The sequence below is a fragment of the Lygodium microphyllum genome, chromosome 15 (assembly GCF_053477565.2).
Source record: "Lygodium microphyllum isolate KBCC chromosome 15, Lygodium_microphyllum_v1.1.10, whole genome shotgun sequence".
NCBI lineage: Eukaryota > Viridiplantae > Streptophyta > Polypodiopsida > Schizaeales > Lygodiaceae > Lygodium > Lygodium microphyllum.
In genome coordinates this window covers 21824040-21844234 of record NC_141149.1, presented here as the reverse complement: position 1 = coordinate 21844234, position 20195 = coordinate 21824040, and the positions used below count along the sequence as shown (strand labels likewise).

The 20195-nt window shown below is 42.8% G+C and overlaps 1 protein-coding gene across 6 annotated transcripts in view; it reads left to right on the top strand.

Moving 5' to 3' along the window:
• Nucleotides 1-20195, top strand: part of DEG14 (Trypsin family protein with PDZ domain-containing protein) — a 116445-nt gene that overhangs the window by 38458 nt on the left and 57792 nt on the right. For 5 of the 6 annotated variants that reach the window (XR_015693286.1, XM_087693955.1, XM_087693957.1 and 2 more), the window contains exons 5-7: nt 2748-2819; nt 6750-6961; nt 7074-7155. Coding sequence is in view for 5 of the 6 variants with exons in the window: in XM_087693955.1 (XP_087550081.1) it covers nt 2748-2819; nt 6750-6961; nt 7074-7155 (366 nt within the window). In the remaining variant the exon portion in view is untranslated. The remainder of the gene's footprint in view (nt 1-2747; nt 2820-6749; nt 6962-7073; nt 7156-20195) is intronic. The other variant, XM_087693956.1, reaches the window with a different exon arrangement.

Here is a 20195-nt window from a genome sequence, read left to right as displayed (position 1 = left end):
ATGAATCTTTTCTGCAGCAAAATCAATTTTCGGATGGCGTTCAACAATTGATAGCTTCTTTTAGCTTGAGGGTCCTATCTGGAGGGATGGAAGCATGGGCTGCTTTTAGGGATAATGCGCGAGCGTTATCTCGACAATGTGATTTTCAGCATGCTTCCTCTTTACGAGCTGAATTGCAGCATGCCCAATCTTTATTGGCCCACTCCTTGTCTCTGTCTTAGTGAGGGGATTCCAATGATGATTTGCTCACATGCATTGAATGGTTGAAAGATAGGGTTCAATCTCTTCAGTAAGAGGAATATGCAAAATACAAATTTCTGGCTAGAGCCGAAGCTTTACACGATAATACCTATCAATCCCATAAAATTTTTACTCGTCTGCACTAGAAATATGCTCGGGAAAATATAGTGCCTTTAATGGATGGGCAAGGTGTTATGGTGATTGATCTTGCTTTCATCATTCAGATGCGTGTTGACTTTTATAGGTCCTTGTTGGGTCTGCAAGAGATTCTTTATGATGATGTTCACTTTGCTTGCCAATATATTTTTGAATTGGTTAGTAATCAGGTAAAACCAGAATGGGTGGATTGAATGGAGACTGATATTTTAGAAGATGAAGTGGAAGAAGTGCTGTCCCACTTTCCTCGAAGGAAAAGTCCTAGCCAGGATGGGCTGCCTAACGAACTTTTTTCAGCCCATGTGGAGCAGCGTAAGGACCCATTAACTGGCCTGTGTCAATAAGTGTGGAATTCTGGTATGATGCCTTCAAATTGGAAGATTGCTGTCATTAGGTTGTTGCCCAAGGTTCCCTCTCCAACCTCTTTGAAACAATGAAGACCCATTTCTGTTATGGGTTCTTTATATAAAATCTTCTCCAAAATCATTGCCAACAAATTACAGAAGGTATTTCCGCACCTGGTTCATCCATGTCAATACGGTTTCATTAAAGGCCAGAATATAATGCACACCATTTTGAATGTTCAACTCGAAATTGACTATGCCAAAGCTTCAAGCCAGCAGGTTGTTATGCTTCAGCTTGATATTGAGAATGCATTTGGTCATGTTAGCTCGTCTTTTTTGCGACAATTAATGTCTACAATGGGATTCGGTCCTCGCATGATTTCTCTGGTAGATACCATTAGTTAGGGTGCTGTGGCTCATATTGCACTTAATGGAGGGATCATGGAGGAAATTGCCTTATCTTGGTCTCTTCGGCAAGGCTGCCCTCTTAGCCCATTGCTGTTTGCTTTAGTCACTCACCCGATGCTCTCATTGTTGGATAAGTTGACTGATCAAGGTGAGATAGTTGGCTTGTCTCTTCCCTGTGGTACCCAACTTGTGGGTCAATCGTTGGTAGACATTTCTTTTATGTTCCTTAAGGCTGATCGCATTAATGTTAATCGGGCAATGGTGGCGTGGAATCTTTTTGCTTTGGCATCGGGTCTTCATAATAATACTCAGAAATCTACTCTACTCTCGTGTACGGAGAATGATCTGTAGGCCTTGGGTTGGCATAGTATTGTGATCTCAAAGGTAAATATAACCAGACACTTGGGATATCCTATTGGTGTCGAGGTAGCTCCTTGTGCCTTGCTGGATTGGACAGACTTTCGGATTCATGATAGGTTCATGTATTGGAAATCTCAAGGCTGGCCTCCACATGTCAGACTTAAAGTTGCTCAGTGCATTATGATCAATTTGATTTCGTTTTTTATGCCACTACTTCCTTGGACTAAGAGGTCCCTTTTGGAATTGGTTCAGCCTTTCTGATTCATGTTGTGGAAAAAGAAAGGTAATTGTTTGGGATAGGTGTGGATTTCGTGGCAGCATGTGACTACTCCGAAAAGGATGGGGGTTTGTAGCTTTGTTGGATGTTAATTTGCATATGGCTGCTTTGAGGCTAACCCTTTTGCAGGCCCTATGTGTACTAAGTCTATCCTTGCTCAGATATTACTAAAATTTTCATAGAAGAGACTGGCATATCCCATGGTAGCAAGGTTACTCATGCTTCGTCGTGGCATGTGTTTAATTCCACGAGGCCTATTAAGGTTAAGGTCTCCCAATCTTTTCTCCTTTCTCATTTGATTGCATCCTGGCAGGAGATGTTACGTTTTGCAGTTTAGCGCCCTGGTGATATTTGTAAGGAGGAGAATTCATTGCAAGGAGAAGTAGTGGCCTCCTCCAGGTTGTTGGATTGGCCGCATAAAGATTTGCATATAGACAAGTTTAATTGGATGGCTCATTTTGAGGTTGCAGACAGTCCTTTATGGTGTTATTCTTGGGCAGCCCTGTCTTTATTCTTTCAGGCGTATTCGTCAGTACTTACGGGTGCCTCGTGGATGTAGTGACATTTGGTCATCCATAGAGGACAGACTCCACAGTTTCTCTCCTATGCGTGCGTTACAACCATTGCATCCATGGCGTGATTGGATGTTTGTGCTTCCTGATGATTTCGAGAAGAGGTCAACTAATTAGATATATCATAAGATGGTGGAGGCCAAGAAATGGGAAGGTTAATAAATTATGGCATATTTGGGATAGTGAAAAGAAGTGGTAGGAAAGATTTATCCAGCTTTGGAAGTCTAAGGTTCCGTACTAGGGTAAAGTGTTCATGTGGAGGCTGCTTATTGTCTTCCAACTAGGGATGTGCTGCATGCCCGAAAGATTTATGCTGGTCATTTTGTATTCTGCATTAAATGTGATGAGACATTGCTTCATCTCTTTGTCTCTTGCCCTGTTGCTCGACAGATTTGGAGTTTTATTTCCTACGTGTGGTCCTCGATGACTCAGCACCGAATACTTGCTTGTTCGTGGATTATGGTAAACATGCCCTCTATTTCCTCTTTGCATTTTGATTATTCCTGCCTTTTCCATTTCCTTAGATGGACAGCCTTGTGGCATATTTGGCGTACTCGGAATGCCTTTATTTTTGATTCAATATCGGGCATCCATGGTCTTGTGGCCCATGTTCGTGGTTTAGTGTATGGCAGATCTCTTCTATGATGTCAGCTGACCTGGTTCTTCTTGACATTATTGCTGCTCCCTCGCTGGCTATTGTTCGCTCTACTCCTGGTGTCCTTTCTGTGTGATCTCTTTGTGTTACTCATGTAGAAGGTTGTTCTGATAGCCTGATGGCTGCAGTATAGTTGTTTTGTTACTGTTTGGTTGGCCTAAAGGCCTGATGTAAATATTTCCATATATTAATATACACTTATTAACGAAAAAAGAAAAAAAAAAGAGTCATATTGTTGGAGCCATGGCGTTCTTTCGTCATCATCAGAGCTCCAATCTGAAGCAGTCTATGGCCAAATGTTTCAAAGGTGAAATTGAAAGAGATTCTTGCTTAGCTGTACGAAGTCAGAGATCCCCAGACAGTTTTTGTCTTTGGCTTCCGAACTCAGTTTGGGGGTGGAAAATCTACAGGATTTGGGCTGATTTATGACAATCTTGATTCTGCAAAGAAATATGAGCCAAAATATAGGCTTATCAGGAATGGGCTAGGAACCAAGGTCGAGAAATCAAGGAAGCAAATGAAGGAAAGGAAAAACAGAGCGAAGAAGATTCGTGGTATGAAGAAGACCAAGGCTGTTGATGCTCAGAAAGGTGGCAAGAAGAAGTACGATATTGGTTATCGGTGCTATCCTTTGACAGTTGGATCCACACATGTATCTCAAATTTTCTGAAGAGACAATTCGTGCCTGTGCTAGTTACAACAGTGGCTGGATGTCCAGAAAGTTTTGTAGATTAAGATCTTTTCATTCAAAGTAATCGGTGAATTGCACCTTCTGTGACACTGACTTTTGAGAGAGGAAAAGTGGTAGAGGGAGAGGAAAAGGGTTTACTTTGCTAGAGGGATGTGCACTCAAGTCAATGGTTTTCTCCTAGAGTTCCAGCTTTTCGCTTGATAGGGTGTTATAACTGTGGAAGATCGATAGTTAGCTTACTGTTTTGTTTGGGGTAAAACCACTCTCAGCAATGCTGCTCCACATGTGGGAGAAAAGGTGGAGTCTTTTGTGGTCTTTTATGAGGTGGACCCTAAAGTTATTCGAGAGCCTGGCCTACTGAGTAAGACTAGTAGATGATAAGGTACTCTCAAAAAAAGAAAAAAGAAAAAAGAAAAAAGAAAAAAGAAAAAAGTCCATGGGAGGCTGAACTCGACCTATGGGACAGACGCTTCCATTTACATTCCACTTTGGGGAAATGAAGTAAAATAAAAACAAAAGCAAAATCACTTGATTATGAAAAAAAGAAGAGAGAGAGAGCATTCGTGGCTACACATGTTACCCTTATTCTTCACCAATTGGTCATGGGGTATGCTATGAGGTATCAGGTGTAGCTATAGCTCTGAAAAGTCAGTGAGGATGTGCTACCATGATCCCCCAGGATACCTCCCTCAAGATTGTAAGAGGTGACCTCTTTGTTGTGCAGCTCCTAAATGAAGAGTTGAAAGCAGTGCTGATGTAGGAAGTCCATCACCCTAGATAGTGGTCCGAAAACTGTCTTGGAATAGATAGTGTAAGTGCCCTCTAATCTCATAGTACACCAAACATTTGCATATGTAGAGCTCCTAAGTCTTTGGCTCAACATGGCAAAGCTGGCAGAGCTAGTCCTCTGGGGAAAGAGCATCTACTCCATAGTGGACTGGTCTCTATCTATAACTAATGCGAGGATGTGCAGAGCTGACCAATGGCACATTGTACTACATGGGACAAGTGTGTGCCCATGCATCTTGGCCAAATCATAGAACCATTAGGGGATATATGTAGGAGATGCTTTTGGTAGAAAACCATCTTCGTCCCTAGATCCTAGGATGGTGTCAACCACGTCTTGGCTACATGTAGCTGAATAATGTCCATCCTAATAATCTTGTTGAGCTCCTCTTGGCTGAATTCTAAGAAAGGGGAATCCAAGCTGCTTGAAGGAGGGGGAGGGGGGTGGCACAAAACACCTATTGTTTCGTACGAAATTGTATGAATACATATGATACGGTTAAGGCTAGCATTCAATAATAGCATACATGCATTAATACTTAAGTATGATTGAAAGGCTTTTATTTGCACTGTAGGTCAAATGCATCAAAATCCTCTATGAAAGGGCATGTAGTGGGCATCCCTATTATCCCTCTTAGTGACTATGAGAACATCTCACTTTTGGTCTCTCATGACCACTCTTCCCATCTCCGAGTGCTTTCCTTCTTCCTCCACCAATCTTCGTGTGGTGGATTATCACTGGAGCTGCCGCCCACTGAGTTCAGGCTGCTGCTCAGCTGTCACCTACTCTGCCTATGCTGCCACCGGTGAAAGAGGAGGTACACAGCCTGGACATACATACTGAAGCTGCATTTCATGCCGCTGATACTACATTTATGTCTGAAACAGGCTGCCTTGCTGTCATCATCAACATTCGACGTGCTGTGACCTGATCGCACCATTACATGTCAGAGCCGCATTATTTTCTGCTGCTGCTACTATTGCAGCCTGCCAGTCTTCATTTGGAGAAGTTATCTACCTTTGTAAAGGCATTCCCAGCCAGCTGACCTCTGCGTTTTGGTGCTGCTGTTCCTGGAGATCATTTTACCTCACGTCACAGCTACAGAGGACTGCATTTTACTCCCTCTACTGCTGTCCATCTTCATCCAGTGTCTTCTCCAACACACCTTTGCCTGGAGGACTGTGTTTTGCTCCCTCTACAATGCATATTCCTTCACAAGTGCCACCGCCTGATCAGCCAGGACAGTGCAATCATCTTGGGTCACTCCATCAATGCCAGACTTTGTTACTCACACAGCGGCCCCAGTCTTGGAGACATGGAGCCAAGGCCCCTGTTGTGTCATCATTGTACACAATTCATCTTTTCATGCATTCTTTGTGTTTCTGATCTCATTCCCTATTAGTGTTTGTTGTGCATTTTGTCATCTCCATTGCAAACCCTACTAGTTCCTTACATTTCTTTCACACAGAGACACACACGTGATGCTAGCACAAATTTGTTACATTGACTTTCACATTCTCTATCACATACATACACATACTTTGATGCGTTGTACTTTTTTTTTTTTTTTTGCATACTATCATTAAAGATGTATGGTAAGGAAATTACCTATTTTATGTTTTTTAATATGCTGTTCTACCCCTGCTCATCATCCTTGTTCCTTGGGTTTGGCTGTCCCTTGTGCCCTGTCCTTGTCCCCATCCTCATTCCCCATCCTATTTTTCTACGTTATGCAGAGATTGGAGACCAAGTGAGTAGTCAAGCATGTCTATGTTGCCACAAGGAAACTAACACTGATGTATGGCCTTAATGTATCATTTGTGTTACTTCTACACCATTGCATAGCCACTCTGGCACTGGCAAGCAGTGCTAAACTTCAAAATGGGTTGCCAATTTGAGTGGTAAAGTGAAATTTTGTCTATCCATATGTTTCATCAAGGGTAGTATATGAACAACTACTAAGCTAGGGGCAAAATACCTTAAGATCTGTGAAAAAGAGAAGCATGTGTCCATAATATTTTTTACTCCCAGTGTGTATTCTATTAGTGTTTATTCTGTGTTCTTGTTGTTTGTTTATTATGATCTTGTAGTATTTATTGTGCTGACTAATCTCCTGTTATTTCAAATCTCAGGTCAAATGAGGCTTTTCGTTTGAAGCAAATTTAATAATTGTAACTACTTCTTAAAGTATCAGAGAATTCAACATAGGTTTCTGTTCAATCTTTTGAAATCAAGTGATTTTCTTTTACATCATTGCAGGTCAAAGTGAGCATGCAAGATGGAAGGACTTTTGATGGAACAGTAGTTAGCTACGATCTAGCATCAGACATTGCAGTGGTTAAAGTTGACTCTAAGACACCTCTCCCAGCAGCAGCACTAGGGTCTTCACGAAAGCTAAGGCCAGGAGAGTGGATAATAGCCCTAGGAAGTCCTCTTCATCTTCAGAACTCAGTAACAGTGGGCGTGATAAGGCAAGCTCTATTATCAAAGAATCAAGTTTTGTGGTGTGGAATGTCATGGTTTCTGGCTTTTACGTGCAGCAAACTAGTGTTCTCTGTCTAACAAGGCTTGTTTCAAGTTCAGTTGTGTAGAGCGCAAAAGCAGTGAAATTGGTCTTAGAGGTGTTCATGGAGGGTTCATCCAAACAGATGCTGCTATTAATCAGGTGCATAATTCTCTTCAACAGTAAGCTGTTGGGTTCTAATTTCATTAAGGTCATTCAATGATACGCTGGTTCTAGGTGTATAATACCTTTCTTGGAGTATATAATGTCTTGATGTTCTGTCCCCTGTAGATTAAAGACATACTTTGATGGATCCAGAAATGCAACAAGGTAGCCTCCGAAGGTGTCTGGCTGTAGCAAATGCAAAAGCTCAGGCTGTGGATCAGTGTCAAACAAGCAGAGTGGAGGCTGAACACAGCAAATGCAGTCCTAGTTGATGATGTGGCAGCAAAATGCAGCTCTCAAGGGGTCAAATGGCAGTAGATGGTCAAAACGCAACAATTTGGATCATGTTTGAGGCTAGGTGGCAGCTGGCTGGTGTAAATGCAGGTTGGTATGCAGCTGCTAGCAATGGGCGACAGCTCGTGGCTGGTGTAGGCAGATTGGAACACATAAAACAGCAAGCAATGGCTGGACAGTAGGTGCTAGATGATGGGTGATGATGACAAACAGCTCTGACTGAGATATCCTTTGTGAATGGGGTGTGGACAACGAACCTTTGACACCTGCAAACTGCAAAAATGAGATTGGGTTGAATGGAGGGTAGTCTGTATATTTATAGAAAGTTTGGGCCTCCCAAATTAGGGTTTGCATGTGGGCACATTTGAAATGCAAGTCAGTTAAGTGAGAGTGAGATCTTAGTAACCTTGGTGACCAGTGGGTGACATTGGCAAAAGTTGTACAAAGTTATGTTGGAGAGGTACTTGTGGGTGCTTGATGTCAGTTTGGGTCTAGGCCAATAATTGGGCCATTAAATTTCTAGTGGTGACATTAGAGAGACTAGGCATTAATTATTTAATTAATGCTAAGTCCAAGGCCAATTAATGTTGGGACAATTTAATGTCCCATGGGGGTTAGCACATGAAATGTGGATGGATACTTGCAAGTCCTTGGGTAGGGTCAAAAGAATAAATAATGATTTTTTTCCAAATTAATTCTGAAACTTAATTAATTAAAGCTAGAAATTTCTTTTGGAGAGCTAGCAAGTGGCAAAACAGGCTGCCACTTGTCAAAATTGTGAAAGTGCGCAACGGAAGGATCATGAACACAAAGAGAAGAAGATAGTGGGAATATGAAGGAAGAAAGAAATCTGCACCGACTAGGAAGGACTGATCTGTCCTTGCATGTAGATCGAGGCATCAGTGAAGGCACCAAATCTAGTTCAAAATGATGATGGTAGTAGTAGCACTGAAGACAAAGGAGTGTGCCTGAAGTCAGAGGAGCAGCCCGCAAAAGATGATCTGCCCTTGCGAAATTGTTTGCTATAAATAGTAGAATGTGTGTCAAACTGGCCAACTTGATACTGGCTGACCAGCTGCAAGCTATTCAACTACATTTAGCAACATAAAAAAGTGCTAGAAAAATTAGTTGACATGGCAAAAAAATTTGGGGAGACAGGATAATATTTGATAGGGTGGCATAGGCTGGGAAATGTAGAAAATGCTCAAGAATGTCACCAGGTGGTTATACTTTTTGTAGTTGTTTTCCTTATTTACTTATATAAATATTTTATTTTATTTTCTTTAGTTGTTGTTGCTTTTTACCCCTAGAGTTCTCTTGGATTAAGCCGAGATCTTTGCATGGCCAGAAGAGGCAGTCATTGGGACAAATTGAACTAATGGTTTGTCTGAGCCTTGGGACCAGATTGAATGGGCACTGAAGAATAGAATGCCAGTGGTTTGGGACTGTGTACTTAGCCATTGGAGATGGTGCAGGACAATGAGCCTGGCCAAGACAAAAGATGCACATGTGAGAATGCCCATGGAACAAAAGTCACCGTATCTGAGACACATTACACTTTTTGATGTGGTTGCAATATAAAAGTTGCTTAGAACAACTTGAGAAATACAGGGGTCACCATCTCTAAAATTTAGAGAGTTACCATTTTTGGAACCCAGAATTTGTTCGCGTCATTATCTTTGTTTTTGCATGAGGATTAATTATTTGGTTTGTGCGGGGGTCAAATTTTGCACTGATCATGAAGAATTTTAGACTGGAATGTTTAAACGGGAAAATTGTTACGTGTATGCCATGTGGCATAAATTCCCAAAAGAGAGAGAGAGAGCATTAAAAAAAAACGTAATAGGCATGAGGGGCAGATCTGAGAGTGAAGTTTTGAGGAGCTGAGGGCAGATTGCTGCTAGTACATCAGCTATGGAGAGTACTTTTTCGTCTCTGACTCATGTATGGAGGTAGAGCTTGCTCCCTTTGGTAAACTCTCTTTATTTTCAAAGGTTGCATGATGGGTTGATTCCATCGAATGTATAGTTCTGTGTTTTCTTTGCACTTCTGCTAAGGCAAGAGCCTCACTGTCTAGGTTCAGGAGCAGCTGAAGGCTTCGCCAATGTAGGAACTTAAGAAAATGATGACCATGCCACACAGGAACAAGGTTTTTCAGCTGTGATTTAGTGCTGTTTGTGGGATTGTTTTATTGCTGGAATAATGCCAGGGTACAAGGGATATTGTTCTAGATATGCTGGACAGTAAAAACAATAAATACAAAGTTTTGCAAATTGCAATTTTACAAGTGAATCATTGAGTTATGGTCATAGAAAGTGTTTTCCTAAAAGGGATGTTGTTCTGGATATGCTGGATAGTAAAAAACAGTAAATACAGAGTTCTGCAGACTGCAATTCTGCACGTGAATCATTGAGTTATGGTCATAGAAAGTGTTTTTCTAAAAGGGATGTTGTTCTGGATATGCTGGACAGTAGAAACAGTAAATACAGAGTTCTACAGACTGTAATTTTGCACATGAATTATTGAGTTATGGTCACAGAAAATGCTTTCCTAAAAAGGATGTTGTTCTGGACGTGCTGTACTGTCCTTATGCAGTTGGGATTTACATAGAAAAGATGAAAATCAATTGTTCACAGGTTATGTATTTTGGAACATTTCATTTTTTGTAACTTTTCGTCTTTTAATTGATAAAGAAATATTGAGAGGGGCGCCGGTCTTCGGGGCCAATCTGGTGTTGAGGGAGGGAGTGAGGTCTCTGTTTGTATGTGTGTGTGAAAAGACCAGGTATTAATTGAAGGAACTACTGCTTTATGTGAGTCATAGACCGATTCCAAAGAAACTTGAGAAATGTACTCTAAAATGCCAGAGCTCCCATATCTTTATCAAACTATGACAAGAGCTCACAATTGGGAGATGACAAATTAACGATACTAAAAGTGGCAAGCTAACACCCCCTCTCAGATCTTGGGAGTGTCTGAAGGCCTAACAATCTCATGTGATGAAGCATAGAATCCTTGGGCAAAGGCTTTTGAAGAGATCTGTTGGATTGCCCTCAGTAGGATAGTAGGCCACCGCTAACTTAGAGTTCGTGATCCGTTATCAAACATAGTGGTACTGAACCTTGATGTACTTCGTGTGAACATAAAACACCAAGTTCTTCGCTAGAGTGAAGGCACTCTGGTTGTCCACTTATAGCTAAGTAGGTCCTGTTTGTGAAAAGCCAATCTATGCTAACAAGCGATGGAGCCAAAGTACCTCCATAGTTGTAGAACAAAGGACATGATACTCAGTCTCTGTAGAGGAAAGAGCCACAATAGACTACTTTTTATTGCTCCAAATGATAGCTCCGAATCCAAGGGAAAAGACATAACCAGCAGTGGATTGTATCGAGTCCACATCACTTGCCCATTGGAGTCACTCCTTCTAGAAAGAGCGACCCTCTCTCCATACATGATCCCGTAGGATAGAGTCCCCTATAGATAGGGTAGAACATGCAAAGCAGCTCACGTGTGAGCCTGTGTAGGAGTCTTCATGAAAGAAGAGAAGAAGGCCACCACAAAAGAGATGTCCGACCGAGTGTAGATTAGCCAGATCAAAGAGTCGATGAGGCACCAGTAATGGGTGGTATCACTAAGGGGATCTCATGCTGCTAAAATCTTGGACTTTGGGTCCATCGGGCACGAAATAGGTCAATACTCATCCATATCAAACTCCAAAAGAAGCTTAGAGATGTACTTGTGTTGGGAAATAAAAATGCCTTGTGCTATCTGATAGATCTTCAATCCAAGGAAGAAGTGCAGGATCCCAAGATTCGTCATGTCGAACCCGGTCTACGAGTATGATCAACCTCCTTTGTATCACTCCCTATGATAATGAGATCGTCAACATACAAGATGACCAAGACGCACTTGTGCTTCGCAACCTTGTGATAAAGGTTGGGTTCATGATTTGATTGATGGAAGCCACTGTCTAATAAGAATTGATCAATCCGCTGATACCAAGCCCTAGGAGCCCTCTTTAGGCCATAGAGTGCCTTCCGTAACCTATAACCATGGTCCTCCTTTCCTTGCATAAGAAAACGAGGAGGTTGTGAGACATAAATCTCCTTCTCCAAGACACCATTCAGAAAGGATGACTTCACATTCTTTTGATAAACTGACCAATGGTGACAGGCGATTAATCCAAGATAGCTCGAATAGTGGACCTTTGAACTGTTGATGTGAAAGTCTCAAAGTAATACAAACCTGCATGTTGAGAGAATCCCTTGGCAATAAGCCATGCCGTATACTTGTCCAATGTTCCATCTGCAAGACACTTGGTCTTATAGACCCACTTCACACCAATCACCTTCTGTTTCTTCGGACAAGGAACCAACTTCCAATTTGATTCCACTTGATAAAATCGAGCTTAGCTTGCATAGCACTGCGTAAAAGATCTTGTGCAAGAGCCTCATCAATTGTAATAGGCTCATGGTCTTGAAGAATTTGTGACATAAGGGCATAGTTCACCTAGAGTGTACTATCCTACTGGGTTTGAGGCCTAGCTGATATGTATGGGCCAAGAGATGTCTCAGGGAATTGAGTTATCCCTGAATCTTGCATGGGCCATTGATACCATTGAGGAATGGTGATAGGCTCATCTTGTTGAAGGAGACCAAGAAGTCTCCAATACTTGCTGTAAAGCACGTTTGTGGAAGGGATTCCCCCTCACTAAGGGAAGGTGGATCCTCCTCACTGGATGAACAAGACTCCCTCTCTGATGACTCATTCCCCCCAGAGGAAACTTTAGGAGATGGGGAAGGGGTAGGAATATTTGATGACGATGTAGTAGACGAAGGAGCCATTAAGGGTGTAAGGGTAGAAGGTAAGGGAGAAGGGGAAGGAGGGGGAGGTGTTGCAGATGGAGTGCCAAGGGGTAACCTAGAAGGAAAGGGAGGGGCTAATGGTGGGGAGTTTTGGGGGGAGGGGGTGTCATGAGGACATGTATTTTTGAAACCTCCCTTAACATGTGGATCAATTCTTAATCACATGATTAAGTAAATGTTGCACATGTGAGGTGCAACTGGATTTGAAGTAAATTTACGACCCCAGGACCCAAAGAAATCACGGGATGTCAAAGGCAAAGGTTACTGTATTTGGTAGTATTTGGTGCGAGTTGTTGGCCTAGGTCATTCATTTGGTCATAAATGTTAGTTGATGACACTAGAGAAGTGGCGTTTAGTGGTATCTAACGCCAATCTGATGGTCAAAGATGGCACAGAGACACTCCGGAACGAAAGTTGCCTAGCCAATTTAATTATTGGCTGGTCGGATTATTTTTCAGGGCATCGAAATAATTATTAGATTAATTTTCAGCATTTAAAGATTGAAAATTAATAATTAATTATGGATAATGTTGGAAAAACCATTTGGGAAGGTTGCCACTTGTTAAAAATGCCCATGCAAGACTGAAAAACGTCTTTAGAGGTTGGAGAGAGGCATTTTTAAAAATTCAGCTTGCAAGAGAGAGGGAGGAGAGGCCATTGGAGGACCTTCTCAAGCAGCCAGGGGCAGAAGAAAACCGATCAACAGCAGGAGACAGCATCTACAGGCTGTTGAGACAGGGCAGCAGCAGTAATTGACTGATTTTCTTCAGTTCTTTGCATCTACAAGCTGTTGTGGCAGGGGAGCAACTGCATTTGACTGATTTTCAGTCATTCTTCGCGACAAAACTCTGAATTTTCTCTCTCTATAGCTTTCCCTCTCATCTCCCAGCCATTTCACAGCCTTGCTCCAAAAATCTCAGCATTTGGACCCTCGGAGGTTGAGAAATTTCAGATTTTTTTGCTTAAAAAATTAGGGTTTAGCAGCAGCCTCGAGAAGCGTGCCAGAAATTAGAAGCTCCAAGACTTGGATTCAACAGGGTTGAAGCTGTTTTTAGCCTATTCAAGTGGAGGGACCAGCAAATAATTGAATTTGGGGCATTTTCCATCTCCATCAAAGCGGGTGAAGGCCAATTGATTGCCCGAATCAAGGGGCAAATCAGATTAAAGACTTGTTGGTGATTTTGTATAGCAAAGGGAGTTGGAATACCGAAAGGGATTGGAAGAATCCCATTGTAAATCAACTGTTTTTGAATTAAGCTAAAGAAGTACTGAAAGGGGCACCAATTTTGGGGCCAATCGGATGTGCATTGTTGAAGATCGGTAGGTAAATTTGTATTTTCAGATTTGGATTAATTGTTTGTTGCTGTAATTAAGTTGTAATCAGGGATTTACCACCCATCCATGGAAGAAAGGCTGGTTTCAGGGGGTGTTTAGTCGAAGACGAAAAACTATATGTAATAGAAGAACCATCAATCGGATCTTCGGAGGCCGCAGCCTCATTGAAGAGCACATTCTTGCTCACCTTGATCTTGAGAGTTGTTGGATCGTAGAGCCAAAAGCCCTTCCTAGTCGTATTGTAACCAACGAAGATGAGCTTCTTCGAGTTGTAATTGAGTGTGCTTTGCTGTTTCTTCTTGTCCACATGGACGCATGCCTTGCATCCAAAGATGTGAAAGTGGGAAATGGTAGGCTTCTTTCCAAAGAAGGCTTGGTAGGGAGTCATAGCCTTAAATGCTGAAGTAGGTGACTTGTTGCGGATATGTACCATAGTAGCCACTGCCTCACCCCATAAGGAATGGGGAAGACCCTTATGCTACATCGATTGGGCCATCTCAAACATGGTCCGATTGGCACACTTTACCACACCATTTTTAGATGGTTTATTTAGGTGGGAATATTCCACTCGAATACCATATTCTCTGCAAGACTCAAAAAATAAGTTAGAACCAAACTTGCTGCTATGATTTGCTCGGACACTGCGAACTTTGAAGGAGGTTTGGTTCTTTGCAAATGCTTTCCACTCATAGAAGTAGGAGTACGCCTTGCTCTTGTACTCTAAGAAATAGGGCCACACATAATGACTAAATTCGTCATAAACTAGCATAAGTTACTTGCTCTTCCCAAGAGAAGTCGCACCCATTAGTCGGCAAAGGTTAATATGAACCAACTCAAGTAGGGTAGATGTCCTCCAAGCAACAACCTGTGGACGAGGTTGCCTTTGTTGCTTGCCCCTCAAGTAGCTAGCGCATAACGTGTGAAGGGAGGGGAAATTTGGAAGTCCCTCTACCATCTTTTGCCTAAAAGTCCGCCAAATAGCATCAAGATTCAAATGCCCATAATGAGCATGCGAAAGCAGTCCAAGCTTATGGGAAGACCTCATAGTAAGGACTGTGAGTGTGTAGAGTCTACTCCTGTGTGTACTTGTCCATAGAGTAGCTCTTGAAGATGCATCCTCCACGGTGATTGCATCATGGTCAAAGATGACTCGGATACCTAGTTGTGTAAGACCGTAAATGAACAAAAGGTTAAAGCCTAAATCTGGTACATAGACGACTTTGGACAAAGAAGAATTTCTATTGGGCAACAATGGGAATGGTCCCCACTTCACGCACGGGGATTGATGAATTGTCACCAATGGTAACGGATTTCCCTCTAGATCTCATATCGTGAAGACAATCCTGGAGGTAAGTCATGTGGGAAGAGACCCACTATCCATGAGCCAAGGCTTTTTCTCCGAAGAAGAAGTGCCGTATCCTTCATCTCAAACAAGTGTACGAAGACAGACTCTGTGGTAGCGAGTGTAGTCTTTGAATCCTTAGACCCCTCCTTAGGCTTCAAATGGGGGTACTTCTGCCATCACTTCTCCTCACGATGAGTGCTTTTCCCATAGTGTGGGTACTTGGGCTTCTTTTTCTTCTGATCCTTGGTTTCATCCTTCTTGTCCTCTTCTTTCTTAGCATGGGGTTTCCACTTTTTCTCCCACCCCTTGAATCTACAATAGAAGCCTTCGTGGAGCTAGATCCACTAGTTTCCGTCTCTTTGAGATGCTGATCATGCTCCAAGACAAGTGGTGAAAGCTTTGTTGAGAAACCACTTCTTCAGTTCACACACTTCGTCTAGGGTTTTGCACTGACAACCCCAAAAAGGAGTAGTGTCCACATTTTGGCCACTTTTTTAGTGGGCGCCAATAGTGGTGTGCCACCGTAGATAGCCTATGCCTATAAATAGGTAGTCACTTCATTCATTCTTTACACTCCTACCACCTCTCTCTTGAGTTATTATTGACCACCTTCTTCGGTCATCAGACACCCTTCTCTTCTCTCATCGGCCCTTTCACTGCCCTTACACCCCTTCAAGAGGACATTGTGGTTTGTGGCTCGTGGCTACCTTCACCATTCCTCTCTTGCTTCAGGCGCCTTGTTCCAACATCAAGCCTTGCGTTTGGAGCATCTTCCACTTGGTGTCACCATCATTTGCTTCGTGTCAGTACCCTTTTCCATCAGGCTCCACCTTCACCTGCGTTTTTGCAGCTTGGCTTCTTCTCCATCCCTTGGCATCATTTGTCTATCAGAGGGGCTGTTGGGATCTGCGTTTTTGTAACCTAGCTTCTCCTCCATCACTTGGTGTCACTCATCTGCCACAAAAGTTGTTGGGACTTGCGTTTTTGCAGCCCGGCTCATCCTCCATCATCTGGTGTCATCATTATCCACCTAATGCCAGCATTTGGACTGCTCTCCTTGCATTTGACAGCTCTGACATTTTGGGATTGTGTTTTGTTGCCTAGGTCACTCTCGAGCATTAGGGAACTGTAATTCGCTCTCTTGACAGTTGGTGATCGTCTTCCACATCTTTGACGGCATTAGAGGACTACGGTCTACTCCCTCGATAGTTGTCTTTCACCTTCCATTGATTACTTCAATAGCCCATTGCCTGGAGGACTGTGTTTCACTATATATTTCCCATAGGTGTTGCTATCTAATTCAGACAGGACAGTGCAGTTATCTTCGAAGCTTCGGCTATGTTGTATCAACTTTTCTTCTCATAGCATGATTCAGTGTACCATCACCATGTTCTTGTGTTTCTGAGTTTCTCCTCTCTCTTAGTGTTTAGCGTACACACTGTGTTACTCTTCGCAAACCCTATTGTCTCTCAGTACTGTCGCTTACTTTGACATGATATCAGAGCATAGCTATTATTTTTGACATGTTATCAGAGTGTAAGAACGCTAAGGGCTAAAGACTCTGTTCATTAGAGAAGGCATAGACAGGTTGTGGGTTCAGCATCATCTACTAATTTTCCCCTTTATTTTTCACTACATCACCAGAAGACAAAGATACCTTTCTCTTCCTCTCCCACCTACCCTTCCTTTTATCCGGTGCTATGACTTCTCCATAAGCAGACAGACAGACTAGTGGGTGGTCCTCTTCCGGCGTCACCAGAACCCCCACAGATGCTTGCCAACATGTACCTTTGCTCCGTACCGTGCCTTCGTGTCAATATCCTTTTCCATCAGGCTCCACCTTCATGTGCGTTTTTGTAGCTTGGCTTCTCCTTCATCCCCTGGCATCATTCGTCTATCACAGAGGCTGCTAGGACGTGCGCTTTTGCAGCGTGGCTTCTCCTCTATAACCTAGCGTCACTTGTTTGCCATAGAGGTTGCTGAGACCTGCGTTTATGCAGCTTGGTTCATCCTCCATTTGGCGTCATCATTATCCACCTAGCATCAACATTTAGGCTACTCTTCTTCTGTTTGACAGCTCTGACATACTAGGATTTGTGTTTTGGTGCCCAGGTCACTCTTGGGCACTAGAGGACTGCGGTTCGCTCCCTCGATAGCTAGTGATCATCTTCCACATCATTGACGGCATTAGAGGATTACGGTTCGCTCACTTGACAGTTATATTTCACCTTCCATTGATTACTTTGAAAGCCCATTGCCCGGAGGACTGCGTTTCACTGTCTTCATTGTGCACATTTCCCACAAGTGCTGCTGCTTGATTCTGACAAGATAGTGCAGTTATCTTTTGAGCTTCAGCTCTACTGTATCAGCTTTTCTTCTCATAGCATGATTCAGTGCACCATTACTGTGTTCTTCTTGTGTTTCTGAGTCTCTCTTCTCCCTCAGTGTTTGCCATACACATTTTGCGTTACTCCCCGCAAACTCTATTGTCACTCTGTATTGCCGCTTTTTTTGACATGGTACCAAAGCATACTTGTTATTTTTGACAAGCTCCTCCTATAGAAGTGTATCTCAGGTCCTCGATGTCAGAAGGTTGGTGTAGAAAACATCGTACTTAGGAGATGGCAGCTGAGTTAATAGAATCATGTCCATATCCTACGAAGATATCATCCTTCCGAGGGACATAAGCTTGTTCCACATGTCCTCCAGTTTGTTGATGTGATCCTTCATAGAAGGAGAGTCATCAACATTGAGCATTGGAAGCTTCTTCTCCAAGGAGATCTTGTGGGTAAACGTCTTTTGATGGTGAAGAGACGTAAGCTTCTTCCACACCTTCGCCACAGTCTTCAATGTGCGAACATGAATCAAGATAGAATCTTGTAAACTCATAAAGAGAAAGGATCGGGCGCGGGATTTTAACTGATCCCAAAGGAATGCACGGTCCATCGATATGCCATGTGCGGGATCTTCCACGGGCTGGTGAATAGGGAGAAAGATAGACTCCCAAAGGTTGAAGGTGTCAAGAATGCACTCCACCTTACACGACCATAGAGAATAGTTGGAACCATCCAACTTGTCTTCTTTGGGCAAAGAAGGAAGCACAGGCACATGCATAGCGGATGCCATATAAGGCATCTTCAAGCCGGTAGACCGAGCCTTAGTGGAAACATGAAGGGAGGGAGGAGGAGAGGGTCACTCCGAATGAGGAGTCCGAACGGGGGACTCTGATTGCTGATAATCTCACCGTCTCTTAGAGGAATGAAAAGAGACATCATGCTTTGAGTTAGTAAAGCCAAAACACTGGTGTTGAGACATCTTGGAAACTTGCAAATACCCGGAAAAGCTGCATTGAGCTGTCAAACAGCACAATCATAGGAGGAAAACAACTATAGTTGTAGAGGCACCACCTATGCAGTAGATGGTGTCACCTGCTGAAGAAGACTGTGAGCTTGAGGAGAAAATTTGCGTTTTCAGCCAAAAAGCTGACGATTGATGGAGAAAACTTGTTGCCTATAGTCAAAAGACTGTTGCTTGGGCTGAAAACCTGTCACCTGCAGTAGAAGACTGTTGCCGGGGTCGAAAAACCAGTCACCTACTGTAGAGGAGAATGCCTCAGCAGCAAACACAAGGTTAGCTGCCTGTATTTTGGGGTTGGGTGGTCTCCTTGTTAGATAGACTGCATTGTGTCCATTCCGAGGCGATGATACCATGTGAAAGTGTGCAACAGAAGAAGGAACACAAACACAAAGAGAAGAAGACAAGAAGAAGATGAAGGAAGAAAGAAATCTTCACTGATTGAAATAAATGTTGATTACAAACGAAAGGATTGATCAGTCCCTGTGTAACTGGCCTGTTCACTGGGAAGGGCGGTAGTGTACAACCAAAATATATAAATGCTTTCACCCAATTCACAGTTGCCCACTTTACCTGAACTTAAAGACACAGAATCAAGAAGAAAAACAGGAAGCTAGAATGCTCTTGTTGCCACACAGACACCCTGTTGGCCCCTAAGTCAGGTGCCCCTTGTGGTATTTCTTTATTTTTAAAAAGAGAGAAAGTACAATGGGCTGTCTTTCACCTATTCTGGGTGAAATTCGATAGCATAACAGTACAATTACTAACCCAAATCAAGTTGACCAGGAGGGGAAACTCTGCCCAAGTCTGAAACTTCTGGTTGGAGTGCAGAATTGACCATTTCAGCTTGCTGTAATTACTGGTTCAGATCTGTTTTGAAACCTGTTTTCAGTTCATACTGTTCCCTGCACTGTTCAGCCCACAGTAATTCCTGGTTCAGACCTGTTCTGAAACCTGTTTTCAGCTTATATCGTTCCCTGCACTGTTCTGCATCATCTGCGCCAAGTGCCCCTTGATTCTGACATCAATTGGGCTCTGAAATAACCTCTGAACAGTCCAGAATCAGTACTGATGTGCTGTTTTAGACTCTTGCTTGGTGGGGTTACCACCCTCACCTGTTCCTGCTTGTGGGCAGCAAACAACTGCTCCCGTTCCTGAAGAAAGAAGGCTCTTGCCTCATGCAAAGACATCATATTCCACATAGCTGTACTTGAATCAGAAGAAAGGCCCTTGATTCTGCAGCATAACCATACTGTCAGGAAGAGAAAGAGAGAGAGTAGGAAGCAAGCTCAAGCCTCTGTGCATCATAGACAAGGTAGACCAGCTCTCAAGAGCTCTCCATCTGGAACAATCCATCTCCCTTTCACAAAATGAGTCCCCCATGCATTGAAACTCGTTTTTTGTGCTGCCCTCTCTCTCTTTTGGGAATTTATGCCCAAATTGTGACACATGGCATACATGTAACAATTTTTCTGTTTAGACCTTTCGGTCTAAAATTCTCCATCCTCGGTTCAAAATTTGACCTCGGCACAGACCAGAGGATTAATCCTCGTACAAAAACGAAGATAATAACGCGAACAGATTCTGAGGTCCAAAAATAGTAACTCCCTAAATTTTAGGAGTTGCTTCCATTGCATCCCCACTAGTCTTCTGACCATCTTTGCAGACTATGGCTACATCCAAATTTGTAATGTAGCTCAACTGAAAGTGAATTTCCACTGATGACCCCACATGGACTAATCTCTTGAAGATTTGTCCATCTTCACTTTGAACTAGTCTCTTCCAGGCTAGTTCTTCAACACACTTGTCCATATACACTTTCACAAGTCTCTTCCAGGCTTGTCA